At 38.9% G+C, this 22,655-nt stretch overlaps 1 protein-coding gene across 5 annotated transcripts in view; it reads right to left on the reverse strand.

Annotated features, from left to right (window-relative positions):
* Positions 1-9,536: 9,536 nt before the first annotated feature.
* Positions 9,537-22,655, reverse strand: part of FNDC3A (fibronectin type III domain containing 3A) — a 180,232-nt gene continuing 167,113 nt past the window's right edge. For all 5 annotated transcript variants that reach the window (XM_047723391.1, XM_047723392.1, XM_047723395.1 and 2 more), the window contains 3 exons: positions 20,853-21,019; positions 19,326-19,453; positions 9,537-12,073 (listed from right to left, as the gene is read on the reverse strand). In XM_047723391.1, coding sequence (XP_047579347.1) covers positions 11,759-12,073; positions 19,326-19,453; positions 20,853-21,019 — 610 coding nt within the window. In that variant the 3' untranslated portion in view covers positions 9,537-11,758. The remainder of the gene's footprint in view (positions 12,074-19,325; positions 19,454-20,852; positions 21,020-22,655) is intronic.

Raw genomic sequence — 22,655 nt, forward strand, 5'->3', positions numbered from 1 at the left:
TGCAACATGGTAAGATCTGGCGGCTCTGGGCCCACATTCCCTGAAGGTGGTGGCCCTCCAGGCTGAGCAGGGGCATCTGTGTTTGGACAGACACCCACTCAGCGGGCACGCTGCAGCCTTCATCCCTCACACGGTGGCTGCTTGGGCTGCACACCCAGCCTCTTCTTCACTTAAAGACCTGCTGGCTCCTGTAGGCCCCTTTATTTAACAAAGTATGGAGATGGCAGAGCTCTGCCCTGGAAGGGGTAGGAACCCCCGGCAGAAAAGGCTGAGGGCCGGGTCTGGCTGAACCTCTCCTCCAGAACCTGACCGGCACCTTGACCGTGGGCCTCAGGCTCTCCCAGGTTTCTCTTTACACGGCAGGGACATGGCAGGGGACATTCGGGTGAGACTCCTGATATGCTGTGATTGTTGCTGTAGCAATTTTCTTGTGGTCCTAGTTTCTCCTAAGAGAGACAGGCTCCCCCCGCCCCGCGATGATTATCAAGGGTGCTGGTGGAGAGGGAGCAAGTCCCTGTGAAGCGTGGTCAGAAAGAGGGTGTAGGACTTGGGAAAAAACCCTCCTAGAGATTCCAGGACCCGTTTCCCAGCCCCAGCTGATAGTCCCCGGTCAAGAATGACCGTCCAGCTCCCGCGCCGTGGCCGCTCACCCTGGGCCCAGTTGGGCTCCCCTTGCTGTGCTCTCTCTGCCACGCTGCGGTCGGTGGCATCTTCTGCACCATCAGCCACAGGAGCCCACTCGGCTGACGTGGTGACGCCACATCCAGACTTAGAGGGCTAAGCCCTGCCGCTTGAAGTGTCGTACCACCCTCGAAGCTCAGGAGATCCTGAGATATAAGCCACGCTTCTCCAGGCTCCTGTGATAGCAAAAATCTCAGCATGTTCATGAAGATGAAAACAAAGAGGGAAAACTATGAACATTGTTTATGATGCAGCCGATCTGAATCGCAACATCTGGGGAGACCTGCGAGTGCTTCCTGAGAGGACTCTGTTCCTCCTGCTTTCCCTTCTTCCAAGTTTTTCAGCACACCGTCCGTCCAGTCAGAATGCTGCACGATGGCCATGTCCACACAGTGAGGAAGAGGTGTCTAAAGTAACAAGGAAAAACTTCTGGGCACCCTCATCCTTATAGTCATCTTCTGGGGGACAGAGTTATTATTGTTGGCTGTTTCCACTTCTAAAGAGGGCTAGGTATAACTTTGTCTTAGGAATTAGGACTATGAAGGTTCTTACTCTGTTTCTGGGGAGCGGGATGGAGGTAGAAGGACGTCTGTCTTTGGGGAATGCCTCTGTCTTTCGTATGGGGGTCAGAGTGAGCGCTTTCCTTGGGGAACCCTGCACAGAGTGTTGAAGAGTGTGGGGGCAGAGTCACCACTTAGTACGTGGACTTGGGCAGGTGTCTTGATGTCTCAGAGCCCCCGGCTCCTCATCTGTATATAGGGCCCACCTCACCGGGTTCTTGTGGAGAGTAAAAGTGAAGTCCTCAGCTCGGTGCCTGGCACGTAGTCAGCCCTCTGTAACTGTTAGTTCTTCTTAATCACGATAATAACATAAAAAAGATGTTGTCCTTGGGGCCAAAGAGCCCCCTATCTACTTCTTCCTTTGGTCAATTCTTATTATGCCTTCTGTCCCCCATACCTATGCCCCTGCCCTTAGCACTCCTTCCATTGTTTTCTGTCGAAAGCCCAACCCACGTGCCTTTCAGGAGTGCCCGACGTGTTACCGTTTCTAGGCCAAGTTTCCCAAGCCCCTTGGTGTGATGTGAATGTAGTCTCGATGCCCTCAGAGCTCTCATTAGCTCCCTGATACCCCTGACATACCGGGGCATCAGTGCGCAGACTCCTTCCCGTCACCTCCACCTCCCTGGAGAGCTGCCCCCGTTACAGCCTCTTGGCGCCTGTGCGGGCAGCTGGGGGTGGGCCATGGCGAACTGGCCAGGTGTGCAGGTGGAGTGCGCGGTCGGCGCAGGGCAGGGTCTGCTGCCCGAGTCAACAGCCTCCAAGGACCAGTGCCCTAACACCTCACCCATTTGTTTCTCGTTCCCTAGAGCCTGCCTCGAGTGTGGGGGGACAGTCTAGGGGTGTTATCCATTTGGTGGCTCACCGTTCTAGGTTGCTTTGGTCATAGGACATCTCCATTAAAGCAGATGCCCCCTTCATCTCTAAGGCAGGGGAAGAGAGAAAATCGAACGCTTCTGCCCGAAAGTGACTGTGCCAGCTTCAAGCTGCAAGTCCCTGGGCTCCAAAGCCACCCCACAGGGATTCTGCAAATATTCATCTTCTTGGCCCACCCACTCCCTGTTGGGCTTGTCAGCAGGGGTGCTGGAGGGCAGGGGAGTAAAGGAGGCACTTGCTCCTTCCTGTGGGTGCTCCTTTCAATGTCATCCCATTCCTCCTTTCAGTGTCATCCTTGTCTCCTCGAAGCAGCACTGGCTTCGGTCTCCAGCTCCTTTAGTCACAAATAGAAGCCCCGCCAGCCTCAGGCAGGCAGCCGCTCCTCCTCAGAGGTCTGGTTCCCAGTTCCCGGGGCTCCTCTAACCTCCTGGGTTCTGATACCTTCAGCATCTTCCTTTTGCTTCCAGCCCAAAGAGTGGCAGCTTTTTTCCAGATATTTATTACCTGTGTATCACCTGTTGGCTTTTACAGCTCTCTAACACTTGTTGCACCTCTAACTCTTGTCACACCAAGGTCCAGTGTGAAAATGATCCTTATTAAGTATCTGGTGTGGAATCTGTTTTCCTGGCTGAATCCTAATGAATGTTTTTTCTACTTACATTTCATTGGCCCAGAAGTCACCTGGGCACTTCCAACCTCAGGTAGGTGGGAAGTGCCCTGGAGGAGGAGAACCAGTATTTGGCCAAGGACCTTGTATTTTGGAATTCAAACCATGTGTTCTAGTAACCAGTGCCAGAGAGCAAAATTTCTGACCACTTGGCAGCTTAAGACAACCATTTTATTGTGCTAATTCTGTGGGCTAGGAATTCAGGGCTTGTCTTTGCTTCCTGTTATCTGGGACCTGAGCTGTGAAGATCCAAAAGCTGGGAGTGACGTTGACGGCTAGGGGCTGGCATCACATGATGTCTCATTCACTCACCTGTCTGGTGCCTGGACCCAGGAGACTCGAAGAGTGGGACACCTGACTGGAGTGCTGGCATTATTCTGCACTTTGCTTTTTTTTTTTTTTCTCCTTTTTAAAGATTTTATTTGTTTGACAGACGGAGATCACAAGCAGGCAGAGAAGCAGGCAGAGAGAGAGGAGGAAGCTGGCTCCCCACCGAGCGGAGAGCCTGATGCTGGGGTTGACCCCAGGACCCTGAGATCATGACCTGAGCCGAAGGCAGAGGCTTTAATCCACTGAGCCACCCAGGCGCCCCAGCACTTTGCTTTTTAACTTCATAATATGTCTTGGTGTTCTTTCCAGGTCAGTAAATAGAAGGCTACTGTATTCTTTTGGCTATAGGTGCACAGCATTCCGTTACACTGAGTATACAGTTTCTTTAATCATTTTCTCATTGTTGCTTATTTCGGTATTATCCCAGTCTTTTGCTGTTACAAACGGGTCTGCAATGAATAGTGTCCAGTGTGTCACAAGTGGGTGATTAAATGTGTAGGTTAAATATTTGTCAGTGGACTTGCCTGATCGGAGAGTATGTGCAATGTGTTATATCCCTTCATTGGAATTGTACAACTTAAATTCCACTAGCAATGTCTTGTTTTTCTGCCGTGTTTCTGACATAATGTGTAACCAAAATTTTGCAGTTTTGCCAATGATAGTGACAAATGGTTTTTCTGTTTTATCTTGAGTTTCTCTTATTATGAGTAAGAATGAGCATTTTGTCGTATGTTTGAGTTCTTTGTATTTCCTTTCTGTGAACTGCTTGAATCCTTTGCCTGTTTTTACATTGGGTTATTGTTTATTTCATCTTCATGTATTTAAGAATTTATGTTTTCCTATATCAGAGACATTAAATAGATGAGCCCTTTTCTGGAATATGAATTGCAACTATTTTTTCCCAGGTTTGCTATTTCCTTGGACTTAAAAAAAAAAAACTGCTATGCATAAGCTTTTTATAGCACTGAAATCTTTCCTCTTGTGGGTTCTGTATTTTGAGGGTTCTGATTTGATAGGCCACTCCCATGACAGGATTTATAAAGGAGTTCTTTCACATCTTTTATTTAGTTTCATTGTTTGTATTTAAATGTTTGATTCATTTGGAATTCATTCTGGTGTAAAGTGTGGGTGATATGGATCCAACTTTTCATTTTTGGGTGGCTATCCAATTGTCCCAATATCATCTATTGAACTGCTCATTTTTACTCTACTGATTCGAGCTGCTTGCTTTATCAAATACTAACTTCCTGCATGTTCTTGAGGCTATGGACTTCCTGTTTTGTTCCTTTAGTTTTTTTCAGTGCTAATACCATTAAGTTTTCAAGGCATTATAATTTAGTGGAGCTAGTCTCCTCTCATTGCTCTTTTTCAGTTTTTCTATTTTTATTTTTCTAAATGAATGGCGGTGCCATACTTTTATTTACAGTGGGTTTACAGTAAAACTTGGTGTCTCTTTAAAAAAATTCTTAATTATAGGGGCGCCTGGGTGGCTCAGTGGGTTAAAGCCTCTGCCTTTGGCTCAGGTCATGATCCCAGGGTCCTGGGATTGAGCCCCACATTAGGCTCTCTGCTCAGCAGGGAGCCTGCTTCCTCCTCTGTCTGCCTCTCTGCCTACTTGTGATCTCTGTCTGTCAAATAAATAAATAAAATCTTTAAAAAAATTCTTAATTATATTGTCATAAACTGTGTACACCCTGGCTGGAAATGTATGTACTCCCAGGGCTCTTTGCACTTTTACCCTCTTCATCCTTTGGGGGTCATTCTGAACCAGAGTCACAGGGACTGGATACCAAGTGTCCCTCAGCATGACTGGACACTAGATTTCATGCTGGTTTAGGTGGATCTGAATCAAAGTTAGAGACATAAATTAATTGTAAGTATTACTGGAGCACCGAATACATGAATTTTTCTCAAATGTGATTTTCTAAGTTACTTTTCAGAACACAGGCTGTGAGAAACAAGGACTTATACTACTATATATGGACATTCTTACTGCACAGCAGTTATCATTGGTGAACTGTTTAACTGCAAAACGTATTCTTTTCTCTAAGACCACTGAATCATCCTAGAAATATGACGAGTGTCAGAGCTGATAACTTCGGCCTGGGCAGGCCAAATCATTTGATAACTATCACGGACATTCATAAAGAATTCAACCCACTCACTGAAAGGAATAGGGACATCCAAGGAAGTCTGGGAAGTCTGAAAATCAGAAAGTGAGAAGTTGGCCTGTGTCCTTAGCAAAATGGACTTTATGATTAGGTTGGTTTATTTTACTGATTTGATGATGTCCAGGGTTCTCTAGTCCTGTGCTGTCTGTATACTAGTCTTTAGGTTCATCTTACAATCCCTTTTCAAAAAATTGAGGTGAAATTTACATAACATAAAATTAACCATTTTAAAGAGAACAGTGCAATGGCATTTAGTATGTTCACAATGTTGTGCAACCACAACCTCTGTAGAGTTCCAAAACATCTCCAAGATAAAACCCCATCCCCATTAAGCAATTATCTCCATTTCCTCCTCCCTCCAGCCCCTGGCAGCCACTAATCCTTAGTCTTTGCGGATTTACCTATTCTAGGTAATTTGTATGAATAGAATCATACAACATGTGATGTTTTGTGTCTGGTTTCTTTCATTTAGCATAATGTTTCCCAGTTTCATCCACACATATTCCCTTTTTGAACATGTTAACTTGTCTCGTGGGTGGCAGGGGCAGTAAAGGTACTTTCATCCTTGGATGGATGAGTATTTAAAAGACGGTTATTTCTGGGGCTGATTGTAAGCTCCAAATGGGAGTCAAAGTATCAAAGGATGAAACTGTAAAGAAATTAGAGCTGCTCATTTTTTTGATCCTTGTATCAGATCATCCTTGTCTGATTTCTGTTCAATCCTTAAAAGAGGGCTGTGGATTGTCTTGGATAGGGAGAAGTGTTTAATACAATGCTTGGCATGCAGAAAGTACTCAATAAATACTATTATAAATGCAATATTATTAATTTGATTTCCTTATTGAATTTAGGATTTGTGGGAGAGACAGCAGAGGACAGTGGTCAAGTGTGGGGGCACTAGACCAGTCACCTGGATTCAAATCTCAGCTCCATAACTTGTTAGCCATCTGACTTTTGGCAGGTGCTTAACTCCTCCATGCTTCAGCTGATGTCCAATGCAGCAATTAAGAGGATTATATAACTAAGGTAAAGCACTGAACACCCTGCCTAGCACACATTGTTTGAAGAGATGCAAACCATTATGATTTGAGTAAGTCATGTGGCTTCAAAATCTCTTGGTTCCAAAGACCTTTTCCTTGGCAAATTTCCCATAGCAGGTATCCTTTTTATTATATAAGATGAAAGACAGTCCTTATAGCATCTAAACATTTGAATGTGCCAGTCTGTTCATGGAAGATTTGATGACCATAACTATTAAAATCTTAGTTCTGTCAACTTTCTTTTTTGTTATTTTCTCCCTTTTAAGGGTGTCAGGGAGAGAATAATGAATAAAGGGATACTCTTGAGGGTATATATACTATCTTCAAAAGCATATATGAAAATAGAATATTTAAAAAATTCTTTAAAAATTTGAGGCATTATCATCACCTATACTGATGGTAGATGGCTAGGTTGCAGTGTCATGACTGGTTTTAGGTTTTGGAGAATCATTTTCTTTTGTCATCTATCTGCCTGATTAAGCCAGCACCCACATGGGATCCTTTCAGAATGTTCATGATGGTGAGGACCATCACGCAATCCATGGATTTCAAACAGGACATACAAAATTTGTTTTCCAAACTACAGAAAAAAACAGTGCCATGCAACACTGTGAGTCAGTATTCTATTCTTCTCGACTCTGGATTCATACTTCCTTGCTTCTGTGAAGTAATGCCCCTATATTCAAAGTATCTCCTTTTCCCCAGCCAAACATTTTAAGCTTTATTGTGGTACTGGCAGTTGTGACACTTAGGGATGTACGTGGATTTTTAAAAAGCAAGGTATCCATGGTATGGGGGAAATGGGAGAGCAACATGCAAAAGAATGAACCTAGACCACTTTCTTACAGCATACACAAAAATAAATTCAAAATGGATTAAAGACTTAAATGTGAGACCTGAAACCATAAAAATCCTAGAAAAGAACACAGGCAATAACTTCTCTGACACTGGCCATAGCAACTTCTTTCTAGATATGTCTCCTGAGGCAAGGGAAACAAAAGCAAAAATAAACATTGGGACTACATAAAAATAAAAAGTTTCTGCACAGCAAAGGAAACAACAAAAGGCAAGTTACCGAGTGGGATAAGCTACTGGCAAATGACCTATCTGATAAAGAGTTAGCACTTAATATACACAAGAACTTATAAAACACAACACCCCCAAAGTTAATAATCCAATTAAAAAATGGGCAGAAGACATGAATAGACATTTTTCCAAAGGCAGCATATAGCATAGAGATGGCTAACAGAAACATGAGAAGATGCTCAATATCACTGATCACCAGGGAAATGCAAACCAAAGCTACACTGAGATACCACTCCACACCTGTCAGAATGGCTAAAATCAACAACACAAGCAACAAAATGTGTTGGTGAGGAAGTGGAGAAAAAGGAACCCTTTTGCACTGTTGGTAGGAATGCAAACTGGTGCAACCATTCCAGAAAATAGTATGGCGTTTCCTTACAATGTTAAAATAGAACTACCCTACACTTCAGCAATCCAACTGCTAGGTATTAACCTAAAGAATACAAAAGAAAAACAAATATAAATATATATGATGGACTATTACTCAGCCATAAAAAAGAATGAAATCTTGCCATTAGCAACAACATGGATAGAACCAGAGATTATTATGCTGAGCAGAATCAGTCAGAAAAAGACAAATACCATATGATTTCAATCCTATGTGGAATTTAAGAAAAACAAGCAAAGGGTGGAAGGGGGAAAGAGAGAAGCAAACCAAGAAAGAGACTCTCAACTATAGAGAACTGATGGTTACCAGATGGGTGGTGGGTGGGAGGATGGGTTAAATAGGTGACGGGGATGAAAGAGTGCACTTGTGATGAGCAGCAGGTGATGTACTGAAGTGTTGAGTCACTATGTTGTACACCTAAAACTAGTAGTACACTGTACATTAATTGGAATTTAAATAAAAACTTTAAAAAAGGGGCACCTGGGGGCTCAGTGGGTTGAGCCTCTGCCTTCGGCATGGGTCCTGGGATCGAGCCCCGCATCGGGCTCTCTGATCGGCAGGGAGCCTGCTTCCCTCTCTCTCTCTGCCTGCCTCTCTGTCTACTTGTTATTTCTCTCTGTCAAATAAATAAATAAAATCTTAAAAAAAAAAAAAAAACTTTAAAAAAGGGTGCCTGGGTGGTTCAGTTGGTTAAGCGACTGCCTTTAGCTCAGGTCAAGATCCTGGAGTCCCAGGATCCAGCCCCACATCCGGCTCCCTCCTCATCAGGGAGTTTGTTTCTCCCTCTGACCCTCCCCACTCTCACAGTCTTTCTCTCAAATAAATTTTTTTTTTTTAAAGATTTTATTTATTTGACAGACAGAGATCACAAGTAGGCAGAGAGGCAGGCAGAGAGAGGAGGGGAAGCAGGCTCCCTGCTGAGCAGAGAGCCTGATGACCTGAGCGGAAGGCAGAGGCTTTAACCCACTGAGCGACCCAGGCGCCCCTCAAATAAATAAATCTTAAAAGGGGCGCCTGGGTGGCTCAGTGGGTTAAAGCCTCTGCCTTCAGCTGTCATGATCCCAGGGTTCTGGGATCAAGCTCCACATCAGCCTCTCTGGCCGGCAGGGAGCCTGCTTCCTCCTCTCTCTGCCTACTTGTGATCTCTGTCAAATAAATAAATAAAATATTAAAAAAAAAAAAGGCAATGTATCCCCATTTGAGATCTATGGATGGAAATTTTAGCAAGGGGTGAGAAGGGACATTGAATTTTCTGACACGTGAGAATTTTCAGGCATAGGTTGAACTTTCTGGCATGGTACTGTAGGTGTATGTGCTGCCGAAGCGAGCACTGGCATGGTACTGTAGGTGGACAAGTTAAACCTCCTAGTGGAGGGCTGACCTGGGGTCACATAGCAGGAAGGTTCTAGGTCCCTGAAGGAGAAGGAAGATACTGGGAAACAGATGAATGCAGGTACGGAGGTCAGATTTCCTTTCCAATGAAAACTTCACCTCAGAGCTATCTTTATTCATATATGTGAAAGCAGCAAGATATCTAGAGAACTGCATAAAATCAAGTCACTAGGATAAAACTTACTTCATTCTTTAATCTACTGGATATTATCTTCTTGAAAATGGGTCCTCTCACACTGAAGTTTTGAATACTGCTAAAAAACCTGTTGTAAGCCCACCGCAAGGAGACCTTAACATTTCATTCTCTAAGAGGCAGCAAATAATGAGTGTATAGGAATACAATAAACATATCTCAAAAAAGAATGATACAACTTTTATTTTCCATGGATTTTAAAGATACTTTTGCTACATAGTTATGTATTTTTATGAGATTATATTTTTTTCATTTGTATGAAGTTCAGCCTTATACAATTTTAAGATGGTATGTTTGGTAGTGTATCTATAATCTTTAAAAAGTTTAGAGTTTTTGGAATGTACAGTATATGAGGTAAAATCAAGATTACATTAAAAATTGTTTTCTCCTCTGCATTGATTTTGCAGTGAGGCTCAAGTGGCAAGTACACTATTAAATGACATTTACTATCAAAAATAGGAGTTCATTTGAGTTACTATGAAAAACATAGGCCACTGTAACTCCCACAGCGGCAATATTTTACCATTTTAGACATTCAACTATATAGAAATCTCTGGGCTATTACACTCAAACTCATTTGTACTGCCAAATGTGGCACTTTTAAGAAGTTTCTAGAAAATAATCGCAATCACTGTTGTTTTGGGGGAAAGTTAACCTATACATAAGATATTAAATTTAAATAAAATGTAAACATACAGTATATTATAGTGACAGATCATTCTTACCACTTGGAAAGGCCAAGTTTATCCGTTTCTTTTTTGAACAAGGGTTAATGTTTTTTCTACAGCACAGATCATTTGACATAAAACAATTACAATACATGCCCATTCTAATATAAGAGAAATTCTTCAGAGATCTTCAAAGCACAAAACATATGTCCTTTTTTCAAAGACTGACAGAAGTGCTTAGTAATCACTAAAATGCTAACTTCAGCAACTAAAAATTAGTGATTCACTATCCTAAAATTCAAATAATAAATTAAAAAGGCTAGTTACAAGTGTTTTACAGATAACAGATGTGATAAAACAAGAATTTTAGATAGTTTCATTACAAACTGTATTACTGGCAGTCATCGACATCTATGCAAGATGTACAATGTGATACTTGACAAAATTCAATCTGATCATCCAATAACTCACAAATGCAAGCTCACAAAACATTAATGAATTATGCAATTGCAAAGTGCTCTAATGCAACATTAACCACATGCAATCAACAATTTGGAACAGTATCCAGACAGACATTACATTAAACATTAGTTTTCCAAGAAAGAAAGCAGCTTGAAGTTTACTGGTGCAAATTAATTTTGTCTTCAGATTTGGTGTCCCAAACAAAAAGGTTAGGTTTGATTATGAATTCTGATGGTGATGGCAGTAGTTATGGGAGAAGCAGCAAAACTTATGGGAGTTCTTCAAAAATCAGTCTATTCCAGATAGATGGAGTGAGTGTATGTGTGTGTGTGTGTGTGTGTATATTTCTACACTTGGTAGGTATAGTTTATATATATGCCATATATATATATGCATGTCCTTATACACATACATATAGTTCAGAGGCTCACAAAAACCAAATTAAATAGGTTAGAAATTCAGAGTTTAATATGACTACTTTTAAAAAGTATAATCCCCTCTGTTCTTTTCTTTTCTCAAGACCTGAAGAAGTGCTTTTTGAGTAAACATTAAAATATTTTTAGGCCAAGTAAACTGTCTGTGCTTTCTTTAAGTGATTTATCTGTGAATTCATGAATATATACTTGTAATGAAGAACTCCACATTTATCAAACAAGAAGTTTCTTTTTTCATGCATATTCTTTCATCCAGTTTTTGTCTGCTAAGCCCCTCCAGTTATTCATCATAATCCCACTTACCAAATAATTAAGACAAATGAGGAGGTAGAAATATAGCACTAGATTGCTTTCACAGCATCAGACTTTAACATTTTTTTAATAGCATGTTAGTGTAAATTTTAATCATTCTGACTTTTTCACTAGGTAATATCTTTAAAACAGATCAGGTTGTCACTGTTACACTCATGCTGACTGGTCAAAATTATCAATTACATATTGTTGCCTCTTTGAAAGTTTGTTTTACAAGAAGGCATATTAAAAAAAAAAAGGGGAAAAAAAAGAAAAAGGGAAAAAAAGGAAAGAAAAAAGTCCCAACCAAACAAAAAACCAAAAATGTCTATTTCTGTGGCTTGCATTCTAATAAGGTGCCAGCCTCTACCTAATGATATAAGCATGGAAAATGGCAAAAATGATGTATTATAGTCTCAATGCCAGTGCTAAATGCCACTGTTTTTGTAAAAGCAATACAGAAATAATTTTAGTACATGACAAAATAAAATGTAATACAGTATTAAAAATAAAGTTATATTTTCACTTGATTACAAAGTACTGAATGATAAAGGCAATCAAAATGGAAAAGAAAGCAAACAGCACAAGGATGACGGCAGCACACTGCTCGTCACTTAGTGCGCGCCGGGTCCTTGTGCTTTCCACAGTGTCTCTGTTGGTACTGGCTGGTGGGTCAGTCCTCTGAGAGATGAAGAGCACTGTTGTGCTATACGGACCTACTAGGTCCTGATGCCCCACAGGGTCTTGGCACTGGCGAATGGCACACACACGGAAACGATATTCACAGTTCAGCTGAAGACTTGAATACCGGAATGAAGAGTCAGGACCTTTGTAAATCTATTAATAAGAGAGTGGAAAAAGAATTATGTATGAAGGACAGGCAGAAAATATTTTACAACTGGCTAGTTTTAGAATTATTTTTGACATGGAAGCTAGTGAGTGCCACTGCTTTTATTATTATTTTTTAAAAAGATTTTATTTATTTATCTGACAGAGGGCGAGAGATCACAAGTAGGCAGAGAAGCAGGCAGAGATAGAGACGGGGAAGCAGGCTCCCTGCTGAGCAGAGAGCCTGATTCGGGGCTTGATCCCAGGACCCTGAGATCGTGACCCGAGCCAAAGGCAGAGGCTTAACCCAGTGAGCCACCCCGGTGCCCCTGCTTTTATCTTTTAAATGACATTTTAAAAATACCTATCTTTACATTAAAGAGCTTATCTGCTGTATAAGGACAGGAGAAATTGGAAAAGTGAGGATGTGAGATATATGGTCACAGAGCAAGCAAAATCAGCCCACAGGCATTTCCTTGGTTTTCTCAAATGTAAGAAGTCAAACTTCTGTGAAATCATTCCGTGAAAAGAGAAACTACATCTAATTATGTTTCCACATTATATATAAATCTATGTAAAACTGGCTTCTGTACAATTTCAAACATCTGCTGAAACAATGAATGAATTAATAAGGGGAGCTTTCTACAGCTGTCTATGGCAAATTATTTTATAAACTTTAAAGAAATTACCTACAATCACAGAACTGGATTTTAAACCCAAGTCCTCTGCCCATCCCTTAGAAAGGAAATAACAAGAATGGAATTCCTTGAATTTTCAAGAGAGTGCTAGCAATTAAGAGTGGTCACTCCTGGGTCCAAGCACTACTCTGCCAGTTCAAACTTCCTTTATCTTAGACCAATTAATTACCTTAGTACAATGAAAATAATAGTTATGTTGTATGGTAATTATGAGACTGAAATAAATAAATACTTGTTGAAGGACTTAACACAGTCCCCAGCACATGGCAACTGTTCAGTATATGGAAGCCATAATTTCTGTTAATGAGCACCCCCCACCCCATTCTATAAATAAGAAAATGAAGGCTCATAGTGACTGCTCAGTTGAGTTCTTCCAGCTAGTTGGTGGGCTATAAGTGAGATAACTCAAACCTGGGCTAGTCTTCTTTCAAGCAATTTTACCTGCTTTTACCTGTACAACTGTGTTGTACATCTGAATTTTTATATACTGGTTTGCTCCTGAAGGAGCAAGGTTAAGAGCTTTGTTTCATTTTTTGTCTTCAGAATCCAGCATATAATTGGTACTTAAGCCACTAAATTAGTGAATTATTGACTATGTATATGTCAAAATGTGTGTCAGTGGGTGGTGAGAATATATAAAGAAGCTTTTACTGAAGGAAGTAAAACTTATAGTGAAACAGAAAATGGTAAATATGCATTTGTTCTGAGGATGCAGTCCGGGGAGTGGGAATGTAGTAATGTTCACATCTGGAACATGGTAAAAGCAGTGATGTCAGTAAATCAGAAGGCTGTATTAGAAAGCAGTGTGAAAGAGTACACATACAATGAACCCAAAATAGAAAAATTAAAAAAAATGTATTTGTCATACGGATGTAGTAGGTGATATTTGTCTTTAAAGTTTTCTTCACTTTACCTCCAAATGGGCATGGTAACCTCAACAAATGGTATGAGGATGATAGGTGAAGAGATCTGACAGAGGGGAAGAATATGTTCCTAATACTGATTGGAAATTTAGGTCTTACTTCACAGGGGCCACTTTAGGTGTGTGGTATTTACAACAGTGTCTAAGGAATCCTGATCATAAAGCTGAATGAGCGACTGAGGAAGTTGGGTACAATAGGGGCTCCGGCTGTATAAAAGCACAAGGATATGACGCTTTGGTATAGGTTTTATGGATCATTTTTAAAAATGATTTTTATTTGAATAAGTAGGCAGGCAAAAAAAAATCTTTCAAGAGTTTAAAGCTTGGGGACCAAAACGATATTAGCATTTATGTCACCGATGAAGTAAAGAGTTTGGAGAGGAGAGATTGGGAGGGAAGATAATGAGGTCAAGTTTTCAGTTTTGTGTTTCAGATGTTGGAAGGCAAACAAGGAGACACCTTAGATAACTGTAGGTACGGACTTAAGAAAACAGATAAACTTGCTAAAGCTAATTTATAAAAATGATCATACATCTAAGCGAAGCTATTCAAAACAAGCCTCAAGCTTGAGATAAGGTGGATTTGGTCTGAGACTGAGAAATAACACCATTTCCACTCCTCCATTTCATACTGACAAGATAAAATTGTTGCGATCTTAGTAAACAGAAAAGGGCAAATAACACTCTAATAAATTCATAATTTTTTTTAGCTTGTAGCTATTGCTCACAGATGACTTAGAATTACATATAATTAAAACAAAACAAAAAATAAAACAGCTCTTTATATTTGCTACCAATCAACTATCTATTTATAGGCAGGGTATGGCAAATACCAAATAAGGCAGATTTGCAGATAAGAGATTACAATTTTCACTTTGCATTTTAGTAGAGAAATGCAGACTAAACTTATGTTTGTCAAGTTTGTGCATGTTTAGCTAAGAACTTTGAAATAGTATGCCAACTGTAACAGAATTTTATAGGAAAACTTTAAAAGAAAGTTTAGATTTTTATACATTGGTATTTGTCCTTATTTTAGTTTTTTTTTTTTTAAAGACTGTATTTATTTGAGAGAGAGAAAGAGAGAGAAAGAGCACGAGCAGCAGGGAGAGGCAGACGGAGAGGAAGAAGCAGACTCCTCACTGAGCAGAGAGCCCGACATGGGGCTCAATCTCAGGACCTTGGTATCATGACCTGAGCAGAAGGCAGACGCTTAACCGACTGAGCCACCCAAGATCCTCGTCCTTAAATTGTGAATATGTTACAGCATGAAAAAAATAGTAAGTGTAGAAGAGGGGCCAATAAAAATGAAACCAGTAACTTACCTATTTCTCTCTCTCCATATCCACACATTCTAGAAACCTATTTGGTTGGCTAGATTAATTTACCAAGTACTCATACAAAAAAGCAAAATAGTCCTTTTTTATCCTTTAAGGATAAGTGAACATGTTTACTATCAAGCATAACCACTTTGAAGTTGTCAAAAGGAACAAATTCCGTTTAACTATTTCTACTTTCAGTGTATGTTTCACATCCACATCTAATTTTACAATGAGTAATATGCACCGTATATATTATTTATAGCAGTTAGTATAAGAATGATTTTAACAATATGTTACTTTTAGACTAAGTGCAGACTTGTTTATACCTTAAGGTTTATTCTGCATTGATTACATTTAAAAGTAATGATTCATTATGATATATAATAAGGCATATCTTGTCACATAATATATATGTAATATGACACATATGGTCACACATATGTACATAACATGGCGCATATGGTCATATATCCTCCTTCTGTAATTTATGAATATGTTATTGCAAATACTTATTTCATAGTGATCAATACATAAAAAAAAAACCCTCAAAACAATGGAATATAGACAAATAGCCGCATGGCTCTTGTCTATACCATTCTTTTTGATTACTGCTAAGGGAGTTATATATGAACTTGGAATTTTAGAGCAGTTCTTAGGTTTATTGTGCATAAGCAGCACTAAGAACTTGAAAAAAGAAGAAACAATCATGGGCCCTCTTCTTAGACATTCAGGTTCATTAGGTCTGCAGGCCACTCAGAGAGGCAATGTTTTTGGAAATCTAAGTTCAGAAGTTTAAGAAAAAAAAAAAAAGTTGTAGAGAGTCCAACAAGCCACTGTCCCTGTACCCATTCTCTGACACTGTCAACAGTACTGATTTTTGATGGGGTATCAAACTCTCCCTTACCCAATTCTTGTATTTGGAAAAGCTTGCCTCGTTATTATACTGCAGAAGAGGCCTCTGCTCTGGTTGGCTTAAATCCTGAAATAATCATTGGTTCAGGGATGGGTTTGCAATCTAAGTGCTTTCTCTTCTCTGAAAGTGAATGAGGTAGAGTAAGTTCCTCCTGGCTAAGGGGAGTGACTGAAGACTGCTGAGAAAAACCAGGTCCCTGAAGAATTCACAGAGCTTCTGAATCAAGCAATCCTGAAGCATGCTTATCTTCAGGCTTCTCCCTAAGAGGATTTACACTTAATTGTGCTAGTCTGAGTTGTTTTTTTTGGTACTTGCAACATATTGAGCTGTGACACAGAAGTGCCTTAGGTACAGATTCCCAGATGGGGTGATCTGCTTTGATAATGGCTTTATTGTCCACCAGTATTTTTACTTCACCTTTCTGTACTACTTGAAATGCCATTTTGGAAAAAAGGACTTGCTTTTTAAAATGTATACACTTCCCCGAGGGGATTATAGAGCCAGTAGATGCTTACCTTTGGTATGAATGTTCCCATGCAAATAGTCTTTCTCTTAATGCCAATAAGGACAGTTATACTTTGTATATGGGAGCTATGATGTGTCAGATCCGGAGGCAAGAGTCAAAGGGAGAGCGTGACTTTAGAGAATGTGGTCAATTTTAGGTGAGGTTTTACAGAACGGTGCATGGGGCAGCGAGAAGGCAGCAAAGAATTTTCTCAAAGCGGATCAAAAAGGGACAAAGGAAGGACAAATGTAAAGAAATCAATTTGTTTCTATTTTTTCCTTCTATGTCCCTCCAACTTTGACCCAGGATCATGAGTCCTTGCTGCTGCCACGGGAATTTGTTTCCAGATCCCTAATACCAGCAACGTTATAGGTTAAACGGGTTTTTATAGGCTAGTTTAGAAACTCTACCACCAACTTATAAGAACTAACCCTGTTTTAAAAACATCAGCCATTCCTACTACTATGGAATACAGACCACAGGACCTGGCTTCCTTAACTACACACTCCATTTGTGAGGTTTACTCAAGTCACACTTCAGAGTTCATGGCTCCTTCTAAGCTCACCAGTGCCACCATGTTCCCCTCTGCCTGCCCTCACTTAAATGGCACTCCTTTTAGAGAACATTCCAAGGTCCAGCTGGAATAAATACTTCCTTTTCATAAAGTAGGTTTTATATTTATTATGACCTTTTGTTTGGCAATGTAAAGTGTCACAATTATAAAATTTCTGCTTGCTTGTAAAATTCTAAACAACTTTGAAATCAGAACAGTAACTTATTAATATTGTAGCTCCTATAATTCTTTATATATGGTGTTTAATAGATGTGTGCTGAGTATTAAATAAATTTTAAAACATTTAAGAGATTTAGATGAGCAAATATACTATGAGGGTCTAAGGAAATCAGTATTTCAAGTTTTTTTTTTTTTTTAAAGATTTTATTTATTTATTTGACAGACAGAGATCACAAGTAGGCAGAGAGGCAGGCAGAGACAGAGGGGTAAGCAGGCTCCCTGCTGAGCAGAGAGCCAGATGTGGGACTTGATCTCAGGACCCTGGGATCACGACCCCAGCCAAAGGCAGAGGCTTTAACCCACTGAGCCACCCAGGTGCCCCAGTATTTCAAGTTTTATGGCATGCTTACAATCTTAAGTGAAAGTGATGACAGGGTTAATTTAGCTTTTAAGTTAAATTAGAATTAGCATTTGCTGTTTCATGTAGTGATACGTTTATTAAAATTCATATACTACTCAAATGTGGGGTCCCTATTTCCTTTAAACATGTAATGCAATTACACTTTTTTAATAGTAATTTTGTTTCCTCCTTGGAAGGAAACGTGCTTATCTATAAATTATATTCAAATTTGATTATGTCAATTTGCAGATGGCTTAATAAAGAAAAACAACTACATGCCAACTTTAATCTGACTCTTTGGGGCTTTTTGTAATTTCACTTAAGAAATAACACTTCCAGGGACGACTGGGTGGCTCAGTCGGTTAAGCGACTCCCTTTGGCTTGGGTCATGATCCCAGGGTCCTGGGATCCAGTCCCACACTGGCCTCCTTGCTCAGCTGGGAGCCTGCTTCTCCCTCTGCCTGCTGCTCCCCCTGCATGTGCTCTCTCTGACAAATAAATGAAATCCTAAAAAAGAAAAGGAAAGAGAAGAAAAGAAAAAATACTTTCATACTTAACAAAATGAAAGAAAAAATTATATTGAAAAATATTCTATTCTTAATAGCTATAACAGCATGAGAGTATAATAAAACAGATGAATGACTGATTTCCTAGTGGGAAAAGAAAATACAAGATGCTCAAATGAAAACCACCCAGCTTAAAAGCACTCAAGATCAAGAAGGTTGACAGAAAAAAAGGGAGAATCAGATGAAATGTTTATAGAAAGTAGGTTTTTGAGTTGTATAAAAATGATTTCTTTACAAAAGATAGTGAATACTGGGAACTTCCTGCTTCATCTCACTGCTGTTTACCCTCTACAAGAAAGCCTTCTCTGAAACATTTTGGCCAGGTAGGTGAACTTCTGCTAGGCTTCCATAATGACTATTATCATATTTACAACACTACCTTATAATTATGATCATTACTAATATTGTGAAAGCCTCCTTCATGCTCTCTGCTTCTACCCGTGTCCCATTCTAGCCAAAATGACCTTGTGTCTGATCCTGTGACTACTCTGGTAAAAATCCTCTACTGGTTTCTCATTTTACATGGAGTAAAAAAGTTACAGTGTGGCCTATAATGCTCTACGTGACCTTCATACCATTCATAGATCTTCTTCACAATTAACTACTTGACTTCATATACTATTTTCCCCATTGCTCACACAACCCCATATTGGTCTCCTTGTTGTTCATTAAATTTAACAAGCATGTTCCTACCTCTGGGCCTTTGCACCCATTACTTCTTAGAACACTATTCTCATATTTATCTCTTTTGGGTCTCTGACTGTCACTTCACTGTCCTATATGAGATAGCACTAGCTTTCTCTACTCCCAAGAGTACTTATTCCTTTTACCCAGTTGTATTTATCCTCCACTGTACTTATCACTATTGTATGATATACTAATGTATTTATTTGCAGTATCTTTTTCTACTGAATATAAAAGCCATAGAGGCAAGAACTTTTCATTCAGTGTTATATATCCTGAGTGCCTGGCACAAAGTTTAATAAATTCTTGTCAAATGAATGAATCATCTGTTAAATAAATAGCTCATACTTAAAAAGATTTTGAATCCTGAGATACTGTGTAGTTACTAATCTTTAGAACACAGTAAGTACTGAATAAATGTTTTTGAGTTAGAAAGATAAAGACAGTCAAATCTTGCACTGCAAATACATAAAAATGAGAAAGATAAAAATAAGTATCCACAGAATTAATCTCTGCACATACCTGTTTAAATTCTGAATCTTTTCCCAACATAACTTGAAGACTGTAAATAACTGGATCACCTTTCATTGGCTGTAAACATTCCCATGTAATTTCACAAATATGGTCATTTATTTTCTCTATTTTGGGGGCTGCAGAGAACAAATACAAATACTTGATTTTTAACTTGGCACGTCACATAGACCCTTGTTTCAACAAACCTTTAAAACTCAGTTAAATACCTGGATTTTTGAGATTCGCAGAGACATGATTAATGGTTCACTTTTACTATCTACAGACCATATAATCTACAGGTGCTACAATGGCCAGATTGACTAAAAGATCTGCCAAGGTAAGCACTGTTTTCATTGAGTTAGAAAGCCAAAAGGAGTTATCTCAGTTCTAAAACAACATTAATGGTGCTTCTAAGAGTATACCTAAAATATGAAATTTTGTAATTTAAGAAATCTCCTAAATTGAAAAAGAAGTTGAAAAATACCCCTTTCCTTGATATAAAACTGCTTCACTCAATAGTGGGGTACAAAGGGTTAAAATCAGCAATAATCATAAGGCTAAGAGACATTAAACTGGACCATAAAACAGAAACAGGACTCAGTAAAACTCCATCAACATTATTAGAAAAGTATTCAAGAACAGTCCTACTAACTGTGGATCTGCTTAACAAATGACACATTTTAAGTACACAATCCAGGACACTGTACTAAATAGAAGTCTCTTTGATTTGTCTTCAGTGTGAGGAATGTCAGTGATTTTGGCTAAATATACAAATTGCAATCCTTGCCAGGGTCATTTTAAAATAAGAACCCCTCTAAAATTAATTTTAAAGATATCTGTATATACAAACGTGTGAATGTGTGTGCAAATTTGATTAAAAAATTCAAGTTAACTAATGGGCGCCTGGGTGGCTCAGTGGGTTAAGCCGCTGCCTTCGGCTCAGGTCATGATCTCAGGGTCCTGGGATCGAGTCCCGCATCGGGCTCTCTGCTCAGCGGAGAGCCTGCTTCCTCCTCTCTCTCTCTCTCTGCCTGCCTCTCTGCCTACTTGTGATCTCTCTCTGTGAAATAAATAAATAAAATCTTTAAAAAAAAAAAAAAATTCAAGTTAACTAAGAAAGTATTTATGTTTTCCTTAACAGGCGACCTGGCTTTCTCCCTGAAATCTGAATGAATGAAATATTAACAACTCAAAACAATTCAAGTTTATGATTTTATTCTTTAAGTAACAATAGCAGAAACTGCAAGTGACCCTATTAGAAAACCAGCATCATCTAATCAATTTAGTGTTTTTATGTTAGATTAAAAAGATTAGTGACAAAATCCAGTACTTGCCTGAGTATCAATGAGCTAGATAAAATAGCTTTTATTATTGAGTGAAACTCTCAGTAGATGGGTTTGTCTATATAATTTTTTATAATTTAAATGTATACATACTGGATGATAAATTACAATAACAGCACATAAAGCTATTTATGAAGATGCATTTAAAATTAATTTATTATTAAAGAACATAATTTAAGGATGTATAACTTACCTTTCAAGGCAGCTGGGACAGATTTTGGAGTAGTAAAAATATATTCTTGGGAGAGAGGACCTTCCCCTGCTTCATTACAAGCTTGAATACAGAATTTGTAGGATGTTGACTCATTAAGTCTTTGTACTTTGTATGTATGACATGGACCTCTGTATAAGGATACAAACCTAAAATGGAAATGACTCTTGTTAAAAAAAAACCTTAACTATCTTATGAAAAATATTCAAAACTATTTAAAAAGTACAGCTTGGGGGTGCCTGGTGGCTCAGTGGGTTAAAGCCTCTGCCTTCCGCTTGGGTCATGATCTCAGTGTCCTGGGATCGAGCCCTGCATTGGGCTCTCTGCTCAGCGGGGAGCCTGCTTCCCTTCCTCTCTCTGCCTGCCTCTCTGCCTACTTGTGATCTCTGTCAAATAAATAAATAAAATCTTTAAAAAAAAAGTATAAAAAGTACAGTTTGGACATTATTTAACAATATAACTTATTCACAGAATTCAATGCCAGGAATGCTTTGTCACTCCAAATAAGTCTATTTTTTTTATGAGATGATGAAAATCACAGGACTGGTAAATTTCCTAATTTGTCATGGTTTTCTGAAAAATTACTGCTGAATTTTGTGTCTGATCATAGTAACTTTTCATGCTTTTGGTAAAGCTTTGTTTCGGATTGCTATCTTTTAATGTTCATACATTTTTAAAAATACTCAGAATACCACAATTTTCATTAGTCTTAGGCATACAATTTGTTATATTTAAAAAGAGAACCCTCAATTTCTAGGCATAATTGCAGCTGATTTGGTGATGTCTTCTAGAGATTTACACAGCAGTATGAAAGAATGTATAATTTGCCATAAATTATCCACCTGAACTGTTCAATGGAAAGTTTGACTTCATATATGTCACCCGTAAGTTCAATTGTTCCCCAATACTTTTGATTGGCTATTTTAAAGTTTTTGGAAATTGGGGAATGAGTAATGGAATAAATGCTCACATGGTTCTAATAGTCTGAAAACTATAGTCAGGTTAAAAATGAAAAAAATAGTTAATGACCTGCAGTAACAATACTTCCAAGAAGCAGTAATTAGATAAGCCTTGCCTTTTTAATCTCCCCATTTTTTTTTTTTTTTAAAGGATAGGAGGAAAAAACAACCACTACTGAAAAAGCTAAATAATGACAATACCTGTGGTCAAAAACAGCTGAAATAGTATTAAGATATTGGGGGACCTGGGTGGCTCAGTGGGTTAAAGCCTCTGCCTTTGGCTCAGGTCATGATCCCAGGGTCCTGGGATCGAGTCCTGCATTGGGCTCTCTCCTCAGCAGGGAGCCTGCTTCCCCTCTCTCTCTCTGCCTGCCTCTCAGCCTACTTGTGATCTCTGTCAAATAAATAAATAAAATCTTTAAAAAAAATAGTATTAAGATACTATCCCACAGCAAATGTAAATAGTTGTGAAAAATCAAAGGGAAAGAGTGTAACTACAGGTATTATTACCTTGATTTATTAACTTTCGATAGCAAACTTATAATATCATAGGTTTTAATTTCTTTATTTTCCACAGCCAGTACCTTACCATTCTCTAGATGATAGCTAAACACTAATTAAGCTTAATGTTCTAGCCTATTAATATAATCTATATTTAATGGAATCTTTATTCTATTACATTTCAATCAAACACGAATTAGACCCATTTCTAGTAAACCTTCTTGCAGTACCCCAAGTGTAAATGCTACAAAGGGGATGAAAATAATTTACAGAATTCACTCACTCAATGATAATAACATGTATTAATAATAATAATAATAATTAA

Source organism: Lutra lutra, chromosome 3, assembly GCF_902655055.1.
Source record: "Lutra lutra chromosome 3, mLutLut1.2, whole genome shotgun sequence".
Classification (NCBI taxonomy): Eukaryota; Metazoa; Chordata; class Mammalia; order Carnivora; family Mustelidae; genus Lutra; species Lutra lutra.